We start from the raw sequence: 24817 nt of genomic DNA, 5'->3' as shown, positions 1-24817 counted from the left end.
TGATATCATTGTAGTCATCATACTTTACAATGGTTGTATCACCTTTTCTATTATTTAGCAGAGCCTCTTCCCCCCTCCCTCTCCTTTTCAGCGCTACTAAGCCCAATAGTACGTAATCGCTATTATTGAACCGTGTGCTACACGTTCTGGTCTCTCCGTCCTCCAACAATAGTCCTGCGCATTGGACACTCAGCCTCACCACAGATCAGATTCTTAGAAATATGTGTATGTTTAGACCAAGGCTAGAACAAAATAAAAAGAGGAGGTTTACTATAAGCGATTCATTCTTCCCTGTTTATGAGCATCTTGACACCACAATGGCTAGTAGTGGCTCAAGAGTTAGCACACGTGACCAGTAATGTTGATGGTACAATAAGTATTAAATTGTGCCTTATACAAGAAAGGAAAGGAGGGTGAATATACCATGACTACAATGAGATAGCTCTCATCAATTTTTGTTGGGTTTTTGAACCATCAAATAGATTACTACGCACCGTGCAAAGTTACATGCACTAAACATATGATAAAGTTAGTAAAAGATTGGATGTCAGAAACTGATGTTTCAATAAAGTAGCTATTCGGCCTGCCCCGCAAAGTAAAGCACGACACAAAGCACGGAACATAGTAAAAAATGCCCCGAATCTTGTAAGTACACCATCAGATCATTTCACGTTCTCCCTTTGGGCAGTCTTCTATCTCTCTCTTTGTTCCCTGTAAAACTTTAACTATAACCAAAAAAGAAAGATACTAGCATAGTAGAAGCAGTAGAACCAGCAGAAGCGACCCCCCAAAAGAATAGGGGGTGTCTAGTTAAACGATAATCATGCACCTTGCCTTTGAGATCAATGTGTAATCGATGTTGTATCCTTCTTTTCGCACTTACTATGATACTAGAGATTATACAGTACTAATTCTGCATATCTAACGATAATTGTTACACCAAGCACTTTCATCAATTTTATATATAATAATAGTGCATACTACAAATATAGTTAATTGTCAAGACATTCTCTTTTATCAGATTTTCGGATCAAAGACCCTTACATCATCTAATCAACTAATTTGCATACACACAGACAAATTCATTGTTCTCTTCTAAAGACAAAGAAGAGCTTCTTAACTAATGACGATGCTTTGCATAATATATCTAGATCGATGATAACGACGGGTGATGACGAGCGCATTTTCCTTGTATGATATGCTGAAAAACTCCTCCTATTCGTTGTCTTTATTTTTCTTTTTCATTCTTGTTCTATGCCTGATTATATGCAAGGGCAAAGATTTTCATTATAGCTGATAATATTTACCAAGTGCTTCAACAAAGTACAAAATTTATATACTCATTTTTTTCTTATTTTGAGCTTTCTAGGCATGGTGTCTTTTCTTATTATTCAAAGCAGATGGAATGAGTTGCTGAAGTTTTCTTGAAGTTATTACTCATAAATAAAAGAGAGGGAAGAGGGAGGAATGTGACACTATACCTACACGACAACAACAATATCTCCAATCAATCAAATTACAAGTGTATGAACGTATACCCTCATGACTCCATATTTGCGATACCAACACCACTTAATCATCATAGATACTTTAAATAGGAGAAATGCTACAACTCTATGACATCTCCATCCCCACCCTCACCGCTTTACTCTTATATTTTCTATTGTAAATGTTTTTAGGGATAATAGAGTACCTTTTTTTATAATTATTTTACTACTAACCATGCATAATATACCTTTTGTTGTAACGTTTAATCTATTACAGATGTTCATTTTTGTGCTTGAGATTCTGGTTCGAACAAGAATGGGTTAGCCATCAGACAAATTTAATTGACTTGTATGATTTACTGTTTTTGTTGACTGCTACTACTAGCATGCCAAAAAATTTCAATAGACGGTCCATTTCAAGGCGTTTAACAGATGGAACTACACATTCGCTATGCTTCTATTGCCAACAAAAAATATGCGCCAAAATGAGTTGGTGATAATAGTGTATTAATCCGAACGCCTAAATCTTGCTCTTTTCTTTTGCTGAAAAATGAATAATATATGTATTAACGCACAATTTCTTTAGAGCGGTATCTACTTTTTACGTTCAGTAATATACGCAAACCGATAAAGCTCTTCACTAGCCATTAAACGATACGCATTTGTACAGTAGCTTGTTAACAAATAAGATACGCAGCTAGTATATATCGTCGACTGTTTTCTCCATAATAGTATTCGTAGTCGTAAGGCAAATATAAAACGGATTGATACCGTATAAATCATGAGCTTTTAAGTATCTTACAGACTTTCCACGCATTTAGCTCAATCGGAATCGCGCACAGCATATAAATCATGCAGGTTGTTGCTAAGCTAAACCGCCTTTATTAAGCTACCGAATGCTTGCTGCCGTTGACAACTATACAGCGGGTCCTAGCAAAGTGCCCCATCTTGCTGCGCAGTAGACGGAAATGATTTAGCCTAAAATTTAAAGGCAGCGTGAAAGCTGTGTCCTAAGGGACATGCTTGCTCGCGTTAGATCTTGGAAGGTTTGTCAGTCTAAAACAACCCTGGCTGGGAGCACAGTAGCATAATCATGCAGATCATTCAACTCCCGGCGCGCGCTTTTCATATGATAACCTACTCACCTTAAGCCGTTACCTTTTTCTCATCCTTTCAGGAGTACAGTTATAATGTGGTCATCTTTACAAGCAGCATTTACGGAATTAGCATTCGATTTCTTTCAAAAGGACGTGCCTTCAATCTTTGCCACAGTTGAAGGTCTAAAAAGTTAGTTGACAGCGATGATCTTATTTTGACACGACCAGCTCAGGAATCGTCAACGATCTTTGAAACATGTATTATTCGATAAGTACAACCGCGGCTCATATCATAGACTTCGATTTTTTTTTCATCTGTGCTTTAAGTAGCAACTAACCAACTCTCGCCCTTCCTTTGAATTGTAAAGAAAATCTAGAATCAAACATTCAGTAGCAGCTTCTTCAGTCGCAAAAGGAATTATCAAAACCTGATCAAATAGTACCTACTACAGTGGTCATTGAGCAGGTTGAAACAGCTAATCACGGTAAGCTTTAAAGAGATTATATGGACTTTGCAAGAATGAATATCACAGTACGTATAGAGTGCTCATATTGTTGTTGTTACGCCCGGAGGCTGCCTGAGTAAAAAAAACAGCCGTTCGCGTGAAACGATGCAACATCCGAAGATGGGTCGAGACAGAGGCTACTAGGAACTGCGAGAGAAAAGCAAAGGGGGAGGAGAAGGGGAGGGGGATAAACTATATAAAGAACGCAATAGACGCTTTTAACGACTTCCTAGGTCAGAGCAAGGGGAAGAGGGGAAGGGGGATAAATTATACAAATAAGCAATAAGAATATGAGGCTTTTAACGACTTCCTCAGGTCCATTCAAAGCAAAAAGCACACGCCACCGTCCAGATGGATGGATAGATCTTGACCGCAGCCTATGGACTACTTGACAGGTCGGCTTCTAGGAGCGGGATGACAGTGGAGCATCAATCTTGACCAGCTTGGAGGTGTCTGTGCACTACCGCCATTCCGAGAAACAAAAGAGACGAATAGTTAATGGGAAACTGTCAAACCACACACACAAGATTCTATCGTGCTATACTTACCCATACTTCTACGATGAGACACAGGATAACCGAACACCCGGCCAGTGTAGAAGCAGAGAATCGCAGCCAAGACGAAAACACTTCTTCTAACTGGAGAAAAAGATCATTAGAGGGTTTTACACACTGTGCTATCTTTATTTTTTGACACGGCATGCCCATCCTCCTCCATCCCAAGCTGGATCCAGCTATAATTACATTTGTTTTGTCGTTTTACAGCAAAGTTATAGACAGAGAGAGATGGGGTCTAAGCCAATTCAAGTCCAAACAGATCACCGCAGAGCCATCCTCTATTAGAAAAAAGAAAACATCTATGAGCAGCTGCATACACTTTTTGACATGTCACGGCAGACATCTTCCTGGTTCTTCAAACACGCAAAGACAAACACAAGCACAGCGATACTTACTATTATGACATCCTTGGCTTGGAGGAAGAGAGCCTTGAGTTAGAGAGAGGAAAAGCAAGAAGGGGATGACCAATTCTGAAAAAAGAATAAGAGAAGAAAGGGGAGGAGAGGAAGAAAACTTTTTTGAGAGACTGCCATATTGCATACGTCATGGTCAGGAGCCCTTTCCCGTCACGCTGCTGTACACACTGCACACCTTTGACGCGTCATCCCCAACACCCATGTCATCCTACTCACCTATCATACCAATGTTCAAGTCCCCTTTTGCTTATACTTACTATCTGTTATTTGTCCGCAGGACACAATTAACCCAACCAGCATAAAGCGAAACCTGAAGTAGAATGAAAAGAAGAAAGATCATGAGCAGGCTGTTCTTAATATGCAACTATTCCTGACACGTCATGGCATCAGCACCTCCAACAGACACTCGACTTCTCTCCAACTCATCCTCACATTTCATTCCCTACCGTACTTACAGTTGTCGCTTATGTTTAAGGGTGGGATGCAAACAACAAACCGAACCAACCATTTCAAAAAGTCAGAATCCTATAGTAGTAGCAGAGAAGAAAGGAGGATAACATTAGCGACTGTATGCTGTACACACACTTCTTTAGACACGTCGAAATTCATATCTTCTTTCGTATATCACATCCACAAGCAAAGCCTCAAGTCACACTTCACATTTTCCATATTGTACTTACTCTTGCATCTGTGCTTTGGGAGCCAACGTGAGGGGGATATGGACCAGGTTAAGACGAGAAGAAGGTCTGTGTCAAAAAAGAAAGAAAGTGAGATAAACGGATCTTGAGATACTCGCAACCGGTTGCATACGCTCTTCTCACTCACCACCATAAACATACACTCTTCGATCCTCTAATCCGTTCCAATGATACTCACATTGAATAGCTTTGGTTTACAAACGTTGACGAGGAGGAAGAGGAGCGGCATGATTGCTGCGGCCGCGCGGTTATATAGAGTAATGAACACGGCATTTGAGCCAGTTCAATCTATCCAATCAGATTGCTCTCTCACGTTTATGACGCGCCGAGGTGTGTGGCTCCTCCAGATAAGAAAGTTTATTCTACATGAATGTATGACTATGTGAATAGACGGGTATCGCATCGAGAAAAGACTCAAGCGGATAAGCGTTATAAACACGATATGAAGCTCACTTCAAATCCTTCATCATCTGAGAAGTGTCATCGCTTTAAACACGCTGGATACAAGTATCAATACAAGTATCAACGTATACAAGAGTATCCAAAATCTCATGAGACATGGCGATCCCGCGCTTGCCGATGTTCCATTTGATGGAAAAATTATGGTCCTTGGTGTTGACTTTTGCCTGGTACTCAACATTGTATCCTCTCTTCTACTTTGCATTCTTTTGCTATTGAGCGGTAATACTTACGTTAAAGTATCTACATCAAACCTGGTAATAGGTCCTTCCTGTGATACCAAATGCATCGCGCTCGCAAATCGTACAGCAGTGTCTAAATCGTTCATCAATTTGACCCAGTGTCACCGTCCATCGCCTTGAAACCAACATACGCGTCCAACAAGCTGCCAACACCAATGATGCAAACGAGCTTGGCCAGTCTATGCAACATTTACTTTGCATTGGTGATGGTGCCGAGCTGTTGGTGCCGAGCTGTTGGTGCCAAGCGGAACTTGCACACCCATAGTGGACTCTGCAATAAGACACGACTGATTGTTACGCTCTCTCCAACGATATGTACTTGATGCTGAAATAGCCACTGGACCTCATACCGGCAACATCGTCTTGATCCCTCGCATAACTTCAACACCATCACAAATACGCTCCCCCATTCTCTTCAAACGCATCCAATTCCCTGTTCGCCTGGCATTCACTATGACCCTCAATAAGGCACAGGATCAAACTTTTAACACTGTTGGCCTCTACTTACCTGAACCTCCTTTCACGCATGGTCTACTCTATGTAGCCATGTCACGCGTCCGCACCCCTTCATCCATCAGGATCATGTTAGATCCCGAGAACTCGAGTATCGCGGGTCAGCAAGGTCAAAGCATCCGAGATGTTGTTTTCCATGAAGTTCTTCTCTATTTCTTTTTGTCGCCTATCCTCTTTTTTATCTTCTATTCTCTTTATTACGTATCACCTATTCTCTTTTTTATCACCTATTCTCTTTTTTTCTCACCTATTCTCTTTTTTTCACGCCTATTCTCTTTTTATCAATATCACTACATCATCTTTGTCAACACTTCTTTTCGCATTGTATTCTAAACTGGAGATAGTTAAGTAACCAACTTTGACGACTTTCTATGATAGGCTACTTCTCACTGCACAATGATCTTGCTTTTGATTTTGAAAACAGACAATAAGCATCTAATACCAAAACATTGATCCAACCTCGCTCGACAGGGGGGTTTGGGGGGCTTGCCCCTCACTTGGGGGTCAAGGGGGGAACCCCCAGAAAACATCCAATCCGTTGAATGACCCGGAGCGCAGCGAAGGGGCTCATTCAGCCGAGCGAAGCGAGGCAGGTGGATGTTGATATATAGTACAAGAGGCGGCCAGAACAAAAAAGGCAGTATAGTATATCCCATGAAATTTCAGGTACTAACTACACATTGTTGTGTTTTGGAAATCAAACAAGTCTCACGTGCCAAGTGTGCAAGAGCAACGTCAGTTGATACGTATGCTACAATAACTAGTGACATCACTGTTGTGGATGGTAACAACGAATCCAATGACTGGAAGAAGACGGCATTTTGATATTCCCACCACAGTAGAACAATCAAGCGAACGTTACGAGCTGTAAATATACAGGCATCAATTTTAATTGGAAGAGTATTTAACAATACAAGAAATAAAATTTTCAGTAATTGGAGGTGGAATGTCGTAGTGTTGTGAGCTGTTTTTTGCCACGGCAATGAGTGTGATTGCGAGATAGGGGAAGCGATGCATTGAAAGCACGTTTTCTAGTAAGATATAGCAAAGATAAATATTAGAATGGCAACATAAAAGTATGCCTAGCAGCGGGTTTATGAGGACTGAAGACGCTGTCGTCTTTCACTGAGTTGCGTCATATACAGACTAGGAGGGTTCACTTTCTGATCAGAATGTTCTTCCCAAGCCCATTCGTGTTGTGGCATTCGAGCTTTGCCTCGCTTGGAGGAGCTTCCGACTATATTCAAAGAAAATAAACATAGAAGGGAAGAAATAGAATTATGCGTTGCGCAAGGTTAGTACTGTCATTATTATCCGATCTTGTATAACTCATCTTATTCTTCAAGTATTTTTTCTTCTAAATATATGACACGTACTTAGGAAGTTATGTGCTGTTGGAGGCTTTTGAACAACCATGCCTCCATGAGCTACTGTATTCCATACAACCGAATTGGCACCGGACCAACCATGGCCTGAACCAGCATCGAATCGATCTTGAATAATCATTTGGCCCTCAATATTACAATCTATAAAATGTTTTTTTTTTCATCAGTTCATGTGTTTACTCACTATCACCATTTGGTATAGAAAAAGTCTATGAAATGTTAAATGTACTCACTGTCATAAAGCTGTCCAGTCGCTAATATTAAGAAATTCATGTCAACAAATGATCACTAAACCCATATCTGCTCACGAGTCAAAAAGTAAAAGTATGAAAACTTACACCACTTCATATGGGGACCTACATCGCCATTCTTTGCAACGCAGCTACTCTGGTATACCACATTAGGGCCTGGGACACGACCCTTGTACGAGTAGGCATGGAAGTTGTATTCGACATGGCAACGATCAATCAGGATCAATTGGCCAGATAATTCAAATGCAAACTGTCCAGTAAGAGGCAAAGGTTTTCGTTTATCTGGGCCCGGAGGAGGGTTAGGAAAGGTATGATGACATTCCTAAGAAAGCAATGTCATACACTGTGGTTAACAGACATCCAGTGTTGCGGCTCCTGTTAAAAACCTTGTTCTCACCTGCAGCGTGATGGCCACTGTGTTGGTTCCCAGTCGTGCAAAGTTGCGCCACCATACTGAGCGTACGGCACGAATCCAACAGTTTTCAGCACTATCCATAGCTACCATCAAGTGATCAAACATTTCGTCCGCAAATCGATAATCTTTGACAGGCTTCTTTTGCTGCGCCATCATTTCTTCTGGTCCACGATCCTTATTTTGGGGAAATTGACATTCAAAGAACTGCAGGCCGACATGTTGAACACGTTTGTTTTCGTATTTTGTGACAAAGCCGCCGCCATACTGCTTGCACAGACTGGCAGTCAAAGGTTCGTTCAGCGTCAGCCGAGTGCCACCATTATCAACGCGCACCACCCGACGATGATGCTCAAAACGACCTGCTTTCCATCCATTGTTTTTGTTCGTGTTTCCTTTTGGATGGATCACATCCATACCCACAGCTTTGACCCATGCATCGTTAAACGCAACTCCAATCATGACGGTATCGCCCACTTTAAAGTGATTCTTGTCACGCACGGTCAATATGTTGCTACCAACAGGTACATATTCGTCCTGTACGGGAACGCGTTTGGTATATGCATTCGTCTCGCCAACAATCTTGAACAAGCAACGCGTAGTGAGTGGGTCACTTGTACCAACCAAAACTGTGCCACCAGAGGGATCGCCTTGCAACACGACACCGGATACTCGGAACTCGAGTGGTTGTGCAAGATTGTAGTAGCCGCGGTTAAGCTGTAGTGCACCTCGAAACGGACTTCCGCCTTGAAAGGGAGGCATGGTACCGAGTTGGTCAAGCGCTAGTTGAATGCGTGCAGAATCGTCATCTTGTCCACCAGAGGGTTCCAATGACATGACAACTTGAATACCTTCCGGTAATCCTGTCCAACCTTCATTGTAGCCGGCTGACGAAAAGTCGAGTATACGATCGCCTTTTTCATTGTATGAAGGATATACAAGTTTACCATCGGGGCCTGGATAAACTAAACGAGAAAAAGGTGCCTGATCGTAGTAGTGTTGCTGTTGAGCCGCTGCTGGTGCAGGGTAGTTGGGTGGCCGTGCTGGTACAGCAGGCGTTTGTTGTGATGTAGGAGCTCCTGACGACGATTGAGCATGACTTTGTTGTTGTTGTTGCAAATGGTTATTCACTTCAAGATTGAGTTGCTCGAAAGCTTGGACCGTTGTTTTAAGAAATTTGTGGAAACCACCCATATGATATGTGTACGTTGTGGAAATGCCAAGGAACCAAAGCAACCAAATAATAATCGCTTATTTATTGTTCATCTTTCCCTATTTTCCGTTGGGTTATTGTCTAGTTTCCGATAATGCACTATGATAGCTCATGTTTCATCAGGATTCGCTACAAAGCAGGTGGGTCATTGGTATCACTACTCTTTTCTGAGATATATACTTCGCCTGGGTGCTTGCATTTAAGGTTTGAATAGTAAATCATGCAGTTCCGTTGATCAGCAACGATCATAATGTCTTGACTCGTCTTTCCATGAAGGCTGCAAAGTACCACACTGCCGTGTCCGATGGTTGTACCTGCAACAAAATATAGTTCATGTCATTAGATAGACGACACAGGAACTCCGCGACCTGTTTCTACGGAGGTAAAATAGTACTTCATTGAAGGAAAGTATTATGTATTTTATGTTGGATGGCTTTCACTGTTGTAGCATAGGTGATACGCAAGAGTCATTGAACGAGAAATGCATATGTCAGCACGAAAAACTTATGCGAAACCCTATCATGAAATGTTGCGAAATAAAGGTCAGCTTCGCACCGTGCGTCGGGAAAGAAAAGCTTATACACCTTCGAGCGGGTTGCAGCAAAAGGGCCGCTTTTTTAATACTCGTTGCAGTAATACCTAAAATAATCCAAAGCAACCTTTAATAATTTTCTTGTCCTTTTAAAACAACATAGCACCCCTTATGGACGCTGCAGGCAGCAACACCACTACCAACAACAGCAACGACAATCTCATCACTCGACAAAATGAAGAATTACGGAGGAGCATAGACAAAGCTCTACCTTCGGTTCCATCGTCTGACGAAGATTTAAGCAACACTAATAAACCCGCCGCCGTAGAAGATGACGATTCCGATGACGACAAGCCTTTACGGCCAGCAGTATCAGGAACATCAACAGCAGACGGGCCATCAACAACTTTAAAAGAACTCGAATGGCTGTTCGAAGAAGAAGATCCAGCGGACAAGGTTCGACAATCTATTATTAAATCGTAAAAGGAAGGGGTGAAGAATGAAAAAAAAAGCCCTGGCTCTTTTGTGTTTATACCTTATGGCTGCCTCTGTGTGGATATATCGTGTATGGGAGTGGTATTAACAGGATAGAGGACACACCAAAAAATATTATAGGACAACGCGTCGTTGGAGGATGATTTTTTAGACGATGATTTCGATCAGATTACATTTGACGAAGTGGATGGTGACTATTATATAATGAAGTGGATGTGTGTGATGTACTGGTACTTATAAAAGAGTATATAGATCGTATATCCGCGTTTCAGGAGGATGCATTTGTTCGAGAAGCTTTGGAAAAAGGCATGGATTTACGCGAATATGCATTACAAATCGAGGAGGAACGAGAGTCTGTACAAAGGGATCTTGAAAATGACTGTAAGTATGTAAGAGCATAATTGAAGAGTAATTAAGAAGCCGTGAAATAGGTATGTACGTGTGACTGAAGAGGTGGCGGATTGTATTTGCATCAGATGTTCAGCAGATCCGGTCGTTTGTGGAGTTACACTCCGAAGTTCAGGTACGCATAGAAGGGAGTAATTCAACAAACCCTTATTGACTCAAGGATGTTATCATAAATTATAGAGCTGTGACGAAGTGCTTGGAAGGATGGAGGAGCTTTTGAGCGTATTTCAGAGTGATTTGGGCAATATCAGCGGAGAAATTAAGAGTCTGCAGGAACGGTCTTCTCGCATGAGCGTCAAATTACGGAACCGCAAGGTGAGCTCATTTATCCAGTAAAAATCGTATCGTACAGTACAAAACATAGCGCTGATGGAAGAGAGATGCGTGAATAGGGTGTTGAAACAAAATTGAGCAAGGCATTGCAGGGCATGGTGATTCCTCCTTACAGTATCAAGTAAGCGAATTTTTCTGGGGTCGAAGAGGTGAAACGACGACAGGTAGACCTAGTCGCAGTTAAACTTAAGTAAAACCAACCATAGAAAGATTACCGAAGGCGAAGTGGATGAAGTATGGCTACAATACTTGCTTGCGATCAATCAGCAAATGCGATTTGTCAAAGCAAACCAGAACAAACCGATCAAGGCGCTCCGTAACGTTGGACCCGAATTAGAAAAGTTACGACTCAAGGCAGCATCCACTATTCGCGATTTCTTTATTGAGCGGATCAATGCATTACTTGTGCCCAACACAAACGTACAAATTATGCAGCAATCCGTGTTTCTGAAGTACAAGGAGCTTCACCAGTTTGTAATTGAACGACATCACGATGCAGCGACAGAAATACGGCAAACTTATGTGAATGCGCTCAAATGGTATTTTAATAACCATTTTGAGCGATACAGCAAAGGATTAACCAAACTTCAGGCAAGGAGTGAAACGTGGGACAATAAAGAGAAAGAAATTCATGCAATGGAATTTGCTGACATGATGTGTTATGTTATATATAGACAATCACAGCTGACAAATCTGATTTGATTGGCGTTGAGGAACATGGAAGAAAAGGTGCGAAAAGAAAAAATGGAAAGGGCAAGATATAAGATACGGAAAAAACGTTGTTAATAGTGATATTTGCATTTAGGTCTCTTTAGTAGTACTAAGGTGGCGCTAAAAGACAAAACCAATGTGTTTGCTCTCGGTGATCGTATTGATGCTTTAAAGATGACAGATCAAGGTGTCATCCTTGTGCATGTTGCAGAGGATAAAGATCAGGTTTGCATTGTTCAACTTATCAGTAGCTAGGATGGAGCCATTGTTGCCGTAAATAGCAGGTTATAGTGCTATTTGAGAAAGAAAAAGACCTGACAACTTGAACGCATTATCTATAGAAATTCCAATTTGAACAGCTGTTCAGAAGCTTCAATCTGACTCTTATTGACAATGCCAGCTCAGAATATCTGTTCATTTACGAGTTCTTCTCGTCCAGAGATACCAAAAAGTCTGCTGATACAGCGAAATCTGTATTCCAACAAATATTTGATCCTACTGAAAAAGTCGGATTGGTAAGTTGGTGCTTAATATACGAGCTTCTGTCTCATCATCCACGAGCACATAATTTTGAGAGATTGAGGCTAACACACATTCTGATGCAAAACACAGACATTTACCAAAGGTTATATCGAAAATTCATATGATGCAGTGGGTATACTTCTATGTATTCGTATCAATACCCAGCTGGCATTAGAATTGCAACGAAGACGCGTACCTGCATTGGAAGGATATACCAATTCAACAAATATGACGCTATGGCCACGATTTCAACATGTTATGACCCTGCATGTGGAGAGTTTGAAACGGATGGCAGCTACCAAATCCGTCATTAGTGCTGTCAAAGACATTCATCCACATTATGTAAGTTTGTTGTACCAGAGCGTTAAAAAAATGGTTTAAAGAGCTAACACTAACTTAAAAATGTTGGCCCCTGCTTAGATCACTCGACGATATGCCGAATTTGCGGCTTCATTACTAGTATTGAATGAAGGATATGACGATGCCATATTGATCAATAGGTAATCAAATTAAAAACGTATTATAATAATTTCTTTGAGAAGCAGCTAACAATATTATTGGTTTTCCCAAAAGTGTCCAAAAAATGCGAAACGAGTTTGAAGGGTTATTGGCAAGAATGTCCAACGAGTTTTCAGAACCTACACGACGGATAGCATTTTTGATAAACAATTATGATGTGATCGTCTCCGTCTTCCAGGTAACCTTTAATTTTTTAAAAAGCAAGTAGAAATTAGTGATACAGGTTAGCTTATTGAAGTGATGTTAAAACGACTATAGGAAGCGCATAATCGAGCACTAGAAAGCGAGCTAGAGCACGTTCGACAGTTACTATCCATTCACACTGGGGCGTTCGTGGATGAACAATTAAAGCCATTCTTTGGCAGTATGGTTGATTGTGTAAAACGGTCAGAGCAATCCAAGAACATGGCTCAACCAGAAAAAGGTAAACAAAAAGAGGGAGCTTTCAAATTCTACAGACTTTAAAAAAAATGGAGATAGAAACTCACTTCTGGTATCTGTCCTATGAATAGGTGAAATGCAACGGATATCACACGAATTCGCACAAACTTGGCGACAGAGTCTGACGTCAATCAATTCATCCGTGATCCAATACTTTTCCAATTTCAAAAACGGAACGATGGTGCTACACGCAGTGTTGGGCCAGCTTATTGTGTACTATACCAAATTCTTAGATATTCTAGAACAGCGTGGCATTAGTGGTGTTCAGCCTGTGGGGGTTCAAACCGTCATGGTGGAAATAAAAAAGTTCAGAAGCACTTTTTAAATGATTACTTTACGTATCCATTACTGTCCTTTACACAGGCGTCCTTGTATCCTACAATATGATCACAACTATGTGTGCATAATACTCGTGTTTCTCACATACACAACATGCCCCAACCACTTCTTTTGCCAGATGTTGTAATAATGAAGAAGGGAATATGATATGAGGAAAATGGTTGTGTTATTTAACGTTTTTCGTAAAGGATATCATAGTGACCTAAATAAGGTTCATTAGATTTGAATGATCAGCACTTCTTCAAGACATATCCACACATGCTATACTACCAATCCATGTCTATTTAGTACCTGGTCTGTAAATCAGCCGCAAGGGTTTAGCAGGATCTGACGATTCATCTGGGAAGAAATCATGCACAGCTGCTTGCTGATCCGCACTGCCATCGAGATAAACGATCTGCACGGGCACCTCTAGCGCCTTGCTCAAGGCAATGATCTGCAAATGATCCGACTCGCGGCCAAAGGCCTCCACATGCATTGCGCAGAACTCGTCAATCGATATCATCTCTACCACCAAGAACGGCTCATACTCGGCTGAATGGATACGAAGATAGGCAGATGCCACAAAACGCAAGTGCATCACAATGGCATTACTGATTTCTTCGGATTGAAAACTTGCCAATAACATGTCTGGATCGCGTTGTGGGAGCAATTCAAACTGTTCGAGCGTCACCTCATAAAAATCCTCAAATGCGAGTTTTTGAAATCCTGCGCGTTCGAGTAAATCTGGCGTTGTTTTGAGTTTGGCTAAAGCAGCTTGATAGGTTGCTTGATCGGCACGCATCAAGCTCTCAAACCAAGCGAATGAAAATGCTGTTCGTTTTATAACAATAAATTTGAGTAAATCCCTTCCCTCCTGCTTTTGTTCTATGGGCCCTTTTTCTTTATATTCCAAACTTACCTCGGAAAAAGCAGTTGCCTATGTAACAAGTAACAAAAGCAAGTTAGAAACAACAATGCTTTTTTGATAATTCTTGCTATCAACTAGTATTTGAAAAAACCACTTACCATCGCCACGACATTTACGTATCCTATCTGACGATTCGCCTAGATTCTACAACACCCCATATACTAGCTTGTAAATGGAATTCCTCTTTCGTTTTCTTCCTCCTTCTACTATCAGTGAACCTATAAACGTACTTTGACCTTGCGCAGAAATGGTTCGTTGCCTTTGAATTCTTCCTCCAACGTAGTGATTGACTCATCTTGGCAAACGAGAGGAATCTTTGAGGTTGGGTAATAAAGTGTTTTATGCAGCAAAAAAAGTGGTGAGTTACTTTTCTATTACTTTCCTATAGTGATGAACAACGTACAATGTGAAAAGAAAGAGCAGTATTATCCGAATCACTTTACTTTGAGTGCCTCTTCGTCCTTGATGCGTTGTTCCAACTCAAGAATCTGCTCATCGGTGAGCTCGGGTTCTTTATCAGTGGGGTTCTCTGACATAATTTTTATGCGTATGCGTAAAAGAGAACGGTTACGTTTCCCGCCACATTTTGAGCTTAAATAAAGGGTCTCCCTAATATGGGTCCCATTCATCTATATGCACACTGTTTTTTGCGTATTTAATTGTACGTAGCGCCTTCGCTTTTGATGGACCATTTGTCAATGAATAAGAATATTTCACATCTTTTTAGCTAAAGAGAGACATGACTTGTCAGCAAGAACCAATGTATATTATGCATTGAAGGTCTATTATTGCAACTGGCTGAAGATGTGTCAGCGCGATTAAGTATGATAAAGCAAATGATTGGTCTAACACTAACTCATCAATCTTTTTTCGTAGTAAGTCCTGCCAATTCACCTATGAGCTTAATAATGAACAACACCGACTTTTACTAACAACCGGTATCAAAAATATCAGCAGTCCTTCCCTTCTTCGCTATCAACGTATACGCCAATAAATCAGCCCTTTCTTCAGGTTCATCTGAAAAGGGCAGAAAAACCCGAGATGCAAGCTTATATGAGACTAATTAGCTACGTACGGTAATAGAAGCGATAACTTGAAGGGTAACAAAGCTATACTGCATACAAATTACTAGTGGAAATCGGGAAGTAGGATATCATAGCACATCTAACTAAAAAAATATATAAATGTTTGCAGAGCGCTGCCTGTGTTGGATACTGATTTTGATGGTAAATAGGGTAATTAAGTATATTCTATTGCGTTGCAGCTAAATACATTTTAGTTTAAAAATTATCGTTTTATTGTGAAAGACAGAATGCCATGTGTAATTACTTAGCAGTTGATCGCTTCGTTGCGTTACAAAAAGAGGGAAAGAGATCATATATACTAGGACTGATATGAATCCATAACTGAGAAAAAAGACACACGAGACAACACGGTGGTATAGGTGAAACGGGTAAAAAATTAAAATGCCAAGAATAAGAATATTATGCTATTGTTGCAATGCCGCATTATAGATGCGTTATTAAAGGATCAGACTCCTTGCCTTCGCACGTACTACCTAGAATGGGGCTGAACCGATCGGTTTCGCGGAGGACACGTATCTGTTATGGTCATACCCTAAGATATTATGTCGAATATATAGGATAGCACGGTCTCGTTCGTTCATGTACGTTTGTGTCAGGGCGTGGAGCATTCCGGCAGCATTGGCCTCAGTTCTGATACCTGGACCTTCTCGCAGAGCTTCGAGTTATCATATGCGGCGGCTCACTGCTGGTCGAGGGGTATAAACATGTTGCATGAACAAGTCTGTATGAGCCCTAGGACAGATACACGCTAGTGTGGCCAAGCTGCTGTATATGCACTTCTCGAGCTACCGTTGGACTAGTTCGTTTACAGCTCATATGAACCAGTGGCAGACAAGATGCCTGCGGTTTGTCAATCCTGGTCGTTCGAACTTTGCATAACTTGCTTCCGACCAGATAGCGTCGCATGTCTGATTCAGGAGCACATATCCTAAACATTCGCGAAAGGACACATTGGCCAGGTATAAATAGTAGCAAGTAGTTAACTCTATCATGTAGAGTATTATGGCAGCAATGGGTATTTCTCCAAAGATCGTAATTAACATCTGCACCTCGATATTAAAAGCGTCGAATTCGTGTATCATAAAATCACCGGAGAACAACTGGATTTGTGTAGAGCTTTCTTTGCTTGAGCATAATGCGCTATGTAATCAACGGCGTAGCATCGCATGGATACGGTTGACTGTGCTGCAAGGTGTAAATCGACACCAATGCAATTTTTAATAGAGAACAAATGGTTGAAAAGAGCTCCTCACCACGACTAGCAGTACTTACTAAAACCCCATCAAGCATTCAGTCGCCTCCAAAACTGTTGTCTGGTGCAAACAACAATATGCAGCGGTAGTTGGTCGCGATACTCCCGTTGCTGGTCCGGAACGTCTCGCAACATACTAGGTTCTATCAAAACCCAGGCTCTCAATAGTTCTTCTCCAATCGTCAAAGGGTGCTTATTTTGTCATAGTTTGGATGAACAATAGAAGGCGCTGTAAGTTGATTTTGATAATCATAGTATCAAACAACTTATAAATCTCGCATTATTGGTAACAAAATATGATACATACTCTCTTAGTCAAAGCTACTTTGTTCGTCAGTAAATACGATTTGAAAAAACGTAAACCGGACAGGACATGAGCTGGCAACCAAATGAAGAACATGTAGTTGTCGTTTTGTAGATAATCAATGTGTTTAACTTGGGTTGTTGGATATACGATACGTAGTAACGATCGTTATATAGGAGAAATGCTCGGTTGTTTAATGATGCATGGTAGATTTACAGGAAGCAAACTCGATTTTCAATGCTACACTATCGCCCTTCTTCAAAATATTTTGGTTACAGTATGGTGTAGAATCAGAACCGCAGGCACACAGTGGGAACTGTCGCCGTGCTTCTTTAAAATTTGTTGTCAACTGATCTTCTAAGCTTTCCCAACGACATCTTGTACCAGCGCTCCCTCATACAGGCTGTAACTACGGGACCACGGTCGTTATAGTACGCTAACAACAACGATCATGACTACAAGCGGTGGTTAAGATCTGGATGGATACGACGTTGCCACTCGCAGCCAATATTGATGCGAAAGAGTATGGTAGCCTCCCTTGTAAAGATAAAAGCGAAGTGGATTGCAAAGTTTCATGTGAGATCGTACAGAAAAAATCACACACCTACTATACTACTGCTAATGATAATTACCTCCCTGTCGCACCCTCTTTTGTTGTCATCGGAAATGGAAGCATATGGGACATTTTTGTTGGCCGTTTCAAGGCAGTAATGGAAAATCCTCTGGGCTTAGTACGTCAGGTCACGTATAGCTGATGTTCTTAATTTTCATTGTTGGCATGTACATATGATACTGCTTCCAGGGGCATCGCATACATCTTACCAGACATAAAAAAGGTGATAAGAGTTACGACTCGTACATAGACTTTCAAATCTGGTGGAATGGTTTACATTATATGTTTGTTCTGTGTTAAGCTATAGAGATATGTATGAAAAGGATAAATATGCACTAGTGTAGAAGACAGGATAGAGAAATAGCCAAACTACGTGGGTTGATTGGTGAGAGCTGTTATTCTAAGCCCATTGTTTTGTATTCGATGTCAAGATACGTAAAACGATACTTTCCTTTGAATGATAGAATCTGTTTCAATGAGTAGCTGTTGAAAAACGCACAAGCTTGTATTTTACAGTATGTTTTAGTCATTGATGTAACTCTAAGAGAAGAAATCCTCCAGGGCGCAATAATGAGAGTTTTCATTCTCAGCAGTCACCCTGCCGCTATTACAGGGCGGGCAACAGAGAAAAAAAACTTTGTGCTCCACCTTGAAACACACTACACAACACGATACAATGTCAAAAAAACCACAAGCAGCTGAAGCACTCGTTCGCATTCTGGTATCTGCTGGAAAAGCATCGCCTTCACCCCCCGTCGGTCCTGCTCTTGGTGCACGAGGTGTCAAGTCCATGGACTTTTGTAAACAATTCAACGACAAGACCAAGCACATCGTACCCGAAACACCCATTCCCACCGTCATTACGATTAAACCCGACCGCACGTTTACGTTTGTCACAAAAACGCCACCAACGACATTTTTGTTGAAACGGGCTGCTGGCATTCACAAGGGAGCGCAGAAACCCGGCTCGGAAACTGTGGCCAAATTGTCGTTGAAGCACGTTTACGAAATTGCGAAAATCAAGCAGACGGACGCTAACCTCAAGCACTTGTCGTTGGAAAGTATCTGCGGTAGTGTGATTGGTGTGGCAAAGAGCGTTGGTATTCAAATCGTTCACTAGATAAAAAGATCACATAACTCCCTACTTGGCATCATCATCATCCCTATCCAACTTTCTCTCTTCTTATTATTACACACATACACGTACACCCACACTCCTCTTTGTAGATATAAACCATAACACCATTTTGACATTTATAATAAAAAGTTTACAACGACGCGTAGATCTTGCAGAAGCAACACTTGTAATTGGTAATATCGTTTGATGGAATACGTCGGTAGAGAGTGTAGGCATGGATACTGAGAGAACTTTGTAACCATCGAGATCGCTGCTATGTTATTTTGAGGGAGAGAAGGGGTGCGCCACATTAGACAGCATCAATAATGACAAAAGCCGGTTTTGCACAAACTTAGAGCTTAACTCTCTACACAACACACCTTATAGTTAGGAAGCAATATAATATGTAATATGCATATGCATCGAAACTCGTGGCAGTAAATATTGAGTGCCTGTTCCCAATTTCGTCAATAGGGCCACGTTTTCTTGACACCCGAATTTGTGTGAGAGTGAGAGCCACCCATTCATTAAGGAGAGATGATGTTGAGCATATGCAAGCAGCAGCAGCAGCAGCAGCAGCAGCAAGAGCAACGACCAAAAACTTTGAGCAAACTAATTAGCAGTGTGCGCACGCACTGAAATTCTTTTGGTTAACCACAAGGCTTGTCATCCAATGAGCGTGCACCTCCCGTGTTCTCTCTCTCTCTCTCTCTCTTTCTTAATTTCTCTCGGTACGCAGCGTACATATGGAGCATAGAGCATACTAGGTAAAGCACAGTGAGAAGAAAAAAAAAATTGTTGGTTCTTATCACTTCCGCTTCCGACTGCTCCACCTCTCTTTCTTTTTTTCAACTCCCTTGTTCCTCTTTGCTGTTTCTCACAAACAATATAAACCTCTTTTGACCATCTACCCGTACTAGTGTTTTTTTCCTTTACTTCTTTTCCGGTATCTAATGGCATCTGAAGCTCCCATGTCCGATTCCATGTTCGAAGACGATGCATTTGCTGCGAGCCAGTCGCTCGAAGAAGAATTGCTGGGCAAGGGGTATTTTATGAATATGGAAACACCTCTTGGTTCATCACTTGCAGCTGAGCTGCATTCCGCCGGAGGACCTGCTCCACCATCCACCGTTGCACCTCCGCTGTCTCCACCCGTCAGCCACCATGGGAACAGCAAATTGGCTTCCATGGCAATGAATCGCAGCTTGTCTAGTTCGTTGGCCGATTTTAACAACAATAACCATCATTTCAACGGCAGCAGCGGTGGCATTGGTGACCCAATGTCGCAAACGAGCCCGGTCCTATCGCCCATTCAATGGAGCCATGCCATGAGCACTTCAACCTCGGCCTACGGCCGCAGCCGTCGCAGCTCGTTTAGCTCAACATGGTCCTCACTTGACCAGGAAGACGATGACCCCTTTGAAGTTTTAAAACGGCAGTTGGAAGAGCTCAACTCGGCCGTCTGGGAAACCAAGACGCTCCACAAGCGGCTCTTCAATACGTTGTTGGCGGATGATCAGCAGAATAATCCTTTAAAGAACAGCAACAAGTACACCCCACCGCTCGAGTTGGTGATCACATCCGTAGCAAATCTTGTCGAAAGCAAATCCCGTGACCGAGAACGACAAACGAGCTCGCTCCGTAACCTCGATAGCTCAATACGGAAGGAGATTGCATGGATGCCTTTGGACGCTATCAAAGAACTCGAGGCATTGTTTGCATCCATGAAGACAACACTGTACGATCAGGCATACTCGTATGAAAACCCGCTTCCAGCAATTCACAAGCTGAATATCGAGACGTCGTCCATGACCGAGTCTTTGGAGGAGCTTAAGGAGATCATGTATGTCAATAAGCGACAGGTGCAAGAGTTGAACTCGCGACTGCGGTCGATTGCCAAGACGGTACATGAAGTGCGCAAGGATATCCGAAGGATAAACAAGTTCCTGGAAGAAAAGGACGATGATGATGCGGTTGTGCTCGAGAAGGGTGAAGTGCAGGAACGCGTCAAGGATATCATGTGGGGTCTGGACGATTTAGACGCCAAGAGCTCGAGAGAGATCCAACAGATGCAAATGTTTTGGGAAGGTAGTCTCGATACCGTTGCAACCTCGACTTCGTCCTAGATGAAGTTGCTCCTGCGCTTACTCTCTCTTTTCTTTGTTATTCTTACATAAATATATCGTTGCTACACACTACAGACCCCTTTTCTTCTATATAACTCTATCTCTATCTACCTAAACCCACCTATCCATCAACAAATGACCCCCAGGCTGTAGTATACATACTTATGCTCTCTCTTCTCTGTTTCCCCCCGCCTAAATCTCTCTTTACACCTTTACTTATATACCGATCTTCTCCATATATCACAACGTCTTACAAAATCCGCACCCACCCTTTTTCCTATTAAACCTCTGTCTCTTATGTATTTTTTTCTCCTTTCCTCCCTTACCCCAAATTTTTCTGCGATTTACGATATCCTTGTTCTTCTCCGCTTTCTTATTTCTTATGTATATCTTTTTCGCAACTCGTATTTTTGTGTATTTTTTGGTTATCTCTGCAAACTGAATGAAAAAGCCTCGAGACAAACTTTGAAACGACAAGTATTGATATGAAAGTGTGCTGAGAGAAAGCAAGATACATGATGGGTATTAATATGATTGACACTTTCTCTCATTAATATGTATTTTCAATGATTCAAGCTCAGGAAAGTTTTTATCTCTAAGCATTTATGATCACCTTTTTGACATTTGCTCGCCTTACTTCACTATTAAGATCCTCAATACGTTCGGGTCGCTCGAGTTAATGTAAAAGAAAAATCGTTCTTTTTGTCCCATACTTGACATTACTGCAACCGGAAGAGCACTGCAGAATCCAATCCTGCCATGGGCGGTTACTGTCGCATATACGCTGAGAGCACAAAGGGTAAGCGACTGATAATTGTTGCAAACTTCAATAAATGTTTGCGTATTGAAATCAAGTCGGCATATTAGACGAGCTTCAGCTATGCCATTTCTGGCTTACACTTTTGGCCTATAGAGTCCTCGATACAGTATTGCAATCACCATAACTTTGCTGAGCTTGATCGAGGCTTCTTTTTTACTGCTTTGTACTGCAGTTTTCCCAGTTAATAGCAACAATAGCCTTTGCTGATGAGAGCGCCATCGTCGTGGTCTTCGTCGTGTTGCATTGAGGAAGGAAGGGGGGGGACGGCCGATGCCTCACTGCTGCAGTTCCTGAACATATCATAGAAACGCAACTATTAGCGTCACTAGTGTAGTACAAGGTAGATATTCTCTTAAGTGAGATTGCCCTTTATTGACCAAGCGTGAGCGCGTGCTTTTATCATGTCAAACAGCCATTCTCTATAGGCAGTCAATTGTCTGGGTCGAGTGTTGAATCGTATCATTGTATCTGGTTTGTTGACTGCTCAAGTCGCGCCGATGCTGTTTGTCAAGAAACGCGTGCTTGTCAGGTCTGCAGTGACGGGCGTAGGAAGTTGAACTGGATCAGTAGTGATAGACATAGAACTTTTAAGGACCCTTCAACAGTGGTTGTCCCTCTAATCTCTAGTTCAAGAATGCCCGGTAGTGAACCAAGCTTGAAAACATACGACGGTTAATCACCCCGTCAATCGTGAATTATGAAAGTTTTTTGATCATGACATTATAAATAATATAGAGCTGTCGACAAAGATGCGATGATATAGAAAATGCCTTTAATTTATATTTGGATATGTCTTTGTTTTAATACTTTAGATGAATTATTTTGAGGTACACCGTGCGATATAGGTGTAATGTAAGTGTGTCAATATAGCAATAATACAAGACCCTGAAAGACAAAAATTATATTTCCTGATCAACACGCATTCAACCGAAAAAGAAAAACAAATGCAGTCTTTTGGTTTTATACCATAGCTTTTTTAGTTGGAAGAACGGAAGGGAGACATGGCGTTTCTGAAAGCAGCAGGGCCGGTCCAGACACCGTTCAACAAACCATTCCAGTAAATGGAAGGGATGATCTCCATGTTGAGGTACTGACCAACCGAAGTAACTGCTCGTTGGTCGACAGGGAACGTTTCCAAAGGCTGACCGGTATAACCTGAAAGATATAGCATCAGCATCCAGCTCTTTGATATCCCTGTTCCTATCTCAATCCTAAAGGCCATATTTATCATTAAGAATAATCTTACCCGAGAACTCAGCCAAGATAAGCTGGTCGCGGCCAACAATAAGAGGGCAGCTAGTGTAACCATCATATTCGGCCTCCTGGATAGTCTTGCCTTCCATATCAGCAATCAAGTTGTGCTTCAAGACACCGGATTCAGCGGTGATTGCAGCAGCGGTCTTGGAAGTGGGCAAGTTGGAGCAATCGCCCAAAGCAAAGACGTTCTTGTACTTGTTGGATCGCAAAGTGGTCTTGGAAACATCGACAAAACCAGCGGCATCAGCCAGCTTGCTTTCCTTGATGAAGGTGGGAGCGCCCTGAGGAGGAGCAACGTGCAAGAAATCGTAGTCAAAGGTCTTCATTTCCTGGTTGGTGTTGTTGCGGAAGATAGCCTTGCGGTCATCGGCCTTGATTTCGACCAGTTCGTGCTGGAAGTTGAGGTTGATGCCACGCTCGTCGGCAAGCTTCTGCAAGACACGGCCATAGTGATCTACACCGAAAATCTTGGGCAATGCAGTGTTGTAGGTGACGTTGGTCTTGTCACGAACACCCTGAAGACGGAAAGCTTCTTCAGCCAAAAAGACAATCTTGGTGGGAGCGCCAGGGCACTGAGAGGATTTTTTGTTAAATACATGTCAATTATCTTTTTCCAGTCGATCCATAACCCTTAACAAGCAAATACTACTAACCTTCAAGGGACCAGCGGGAAAACTAAACAAAGCATTACCGCCTTTGAAGTCCTGAATGAACTTGTAAGTCTTCTGAACGCTGTCAGCCGAGTAGTTGGAGGTGACACCATTCTTGCCCAAGGTTTCCTTCAAGCCCTTAATTTGCTCCCAGTTAATCTGGATACCCGCAGCAACAACAAGATAGTCGTAGCCGACAGTCTTGCCATCGCCCAACTTGACCTGGTTGTTGTCAGGATCCAACTTTGTGACGCGATCCTTGATCCATTCAGCCTTTTCGGGAACAACCGATTCCATGGGGCGCACGGATTCTCTAAAGTCCTTCAAACCACCACCGACGTAGGTCCACAAGGGTTGATACTAATTGTACACGCATACAGACAGACAGAGATACGGCGGTTCCGTTGATAAAAAAGCAAGAAATACGCCCCAATAAGTTTTTGTTGTTGCTAAGCTTCGTATATATCACTCGCTTCCGCCTTAATAACCGCCTTCTCCTTCTCTTCAGTCCCGCAACCCTTGTCAAAAATACTCAAGCGCTTACATAATGGTGGCTAGCAGGGTCAATGACGGCGACTTGATCCTTGCCGAGCATCTTGGACAAAGTGGAGGAAACTATAATTTTGAAATTTTGACATGGCTCATGGTCAGTCTCATATTATATGTGTACTACAACAAACACCACCGCGCTTGCCCGTTTCTTTTTGTTTTCGTACTGCTATACCTGACAAACCACCGGGTCCGCCACCAACAACGACAACCTTGTACTTTTTGTCGGGAGCTGCAGCAGTGGAAGCAGCAGCCTCAGCTTGAGAAGCAAAAGTGCGCTTTGCAGTTGCGGCGAATCGGGAACGTGCTGCCAACATTGTTTATTATAGAAAAATAAGGAAACAAGGATGAGGAGGAAACAGTGGAAAAATAACGATTGGTTTATCGGCACCTGAGATTCAAATAATCGCGTAATACTTTCTCTGTGATGTGTGATTGGGTGCAATGCAGATCGGCTAAAACCAGGTGTGGCTTTCTGAACAAACTATCGAACGCACTCGATTTAAGAAGCTTGTCATGTTAACGTAAGTGCTGGTACTTGGTGTAAGTGATAGCACTTAAAAATCACTTATTTTAGAGTACTGTAGCTATTGTAACC

At 41.9% G+C, this 24817-nt stretch overlaps 6 protein-coding genes across 6 annotated transcripts; 3 read left to right on the top strand and 3 right to left on the bottom strand.

Moving 5' to 3' along the window:
* Positions 1-6841: 6841 nt before the first annotated feature.
* BDB00DRAFT_802916 (uncharacterized protein) lies at positions 6842-9243 on the bottom strand. The gene is made up of 5 exons (XM_053121982.1): positions 8009-9243; positions 7699-7933; positions 7594-7614; positions 7352-7501; positions 6842-7212 (listed from the first exon to the last, which is right to left on the bottom strand). The coding sequence occupies exons 1-5, from the start codon at positions 9215-9217 to the stop codon at positions 7070-7072; spliced, it is 1758 nt and encodes a 585-aa protein (XP_052984247.1). The 5' UTR covers positions 9218-9243; the 3' UTR covers positions 6842-7069.
* A 696-nt stretch (positions 9244-9939) lies between these two features.
* BDB00DRAFT_868114 (Sac2 family-domain-containing protein) lies at positions 9940-13522 on the top strand (the record flags this gene model as incomplete). Its single annotated transcript, XM_053126428.1, has 15 exons — positions 9940-10224; positions 10384-10453; positions 10516-10644; positions 10740-10786; positions 10852-10986; positions 11064-11125; positions 11211-11602; positions 11689-11733; positions 11810-11940; positions 12057-12230; positions 12328-12579; positions 12658-12737; positions 12811-12934; positions 13015-13180; positions 13269-13522. The coding sequence occupies 15 exons, from the start codon at positions 9940-9942 to the stop codon at positions 13520-13522; spliced, it is 2346 nt and encodes a 781-aa protein (XP_052984246.1).
* A 184-nt stretch (positions 13523-13706) lies between these two features.
* BDB00DRAFT_868113 (peptidase C65 Otubain-domain-containing protein) lies at positions 13707-14982 on the bottom strand (the record flags this gene model as incomplete). The annotated part of the gene is made up of 6 exons (XM_053126427.1): positions 13707-13738; positions 13828-14349; positions 14438-14455; positions 14545-14590; positions 14677-14760; positions 14890-14982. The coding sequence occupies 6 exons, from the start codon at positions 14980-14982 to the stop codon at positions 13707-13709; spliced, it is 795 nt and encodes a 264-aa protein (XP_052984245.1).
* A 3287-nt stretch (positions 14983-18269) lies between these two features.
* BDB00DRAFT_802902 (50S ribosomal protein L11) lies at positions 18270-18999 on the top strand. Its single transcript, XM_053121981.1, has one exon. The coding sequence runs from the start codon at positions 18377-18379 to the stop codon at positions 18818-18820; it is 444 nt and encodes a 147-aa protein (XP_052984244.1). The 5' UTR covers positions 18270-18376; the 3' UTR covers positions 18821-18999.
* Positions 19000-19788: 789 nt separating this feature from the next.
* Positions 19789-20943, top strand: BDB00DRAFT_755763 (uncharacterized protein; the record flags this gene model as incomplete). The annotated part of the gene is made up of 2 exons (XM_053118855.1): positions 19789-20033; positions 20112-20943. The coding sequence occupies 2 exons, from the start codon at positions 19789-19791 to the stop codon at positions 20941-20943; spliced, it is 1077 nt and encodes a 358-aa protein (XP_052984243.1).
* Positions 20944-22515: 1572 nt separating this feature from the next.
* On the bottom strand, positions 22516-24576 carry BDB00DRAFT_802896 (uncharacterized protein). Its single transcript, XM_053121980.1, has 5 exons — positions 24395-24576; positions 24215-24285; positions 23674-24030; positions 23010-23592; positions 22516-22918 (listed from the first exon to the last, which is right to left on the bottom strand). Exons 1-5 carry the CDS (start codon positions 24534-24536, stop codon positions 22740-22742), a joined length of 1332 nt encoding a protein of 443 aa, XP_052984242.1. The 5' UTR covers positions 24537-24576; the 3' UTR covers positions 22516-22739.
* Between the last annotated feature and the right edge of the window lie 241 nt (positions 24577-24817).

Source organism: Zychaea mexicana (assembly GCF_025766255.1).
Source record: "Zychaea mexicana strain RSA 1403 chromosome Unknown BDB00scaffold_7, whole genome shotgun sequence".
In the NCBI taxonomy this organism is placed as follows: Eukaryota; Fungi; Mucoromycota; class Mucoromycetes; order Mucorales; family Lichtheimiaceae; genus Zychaea; species Zychaea mexicana.
Note: the sequence above shows the minus strand (reverse complement) of the source record. Positions and strands in the feature narration are given on the sequence as shown.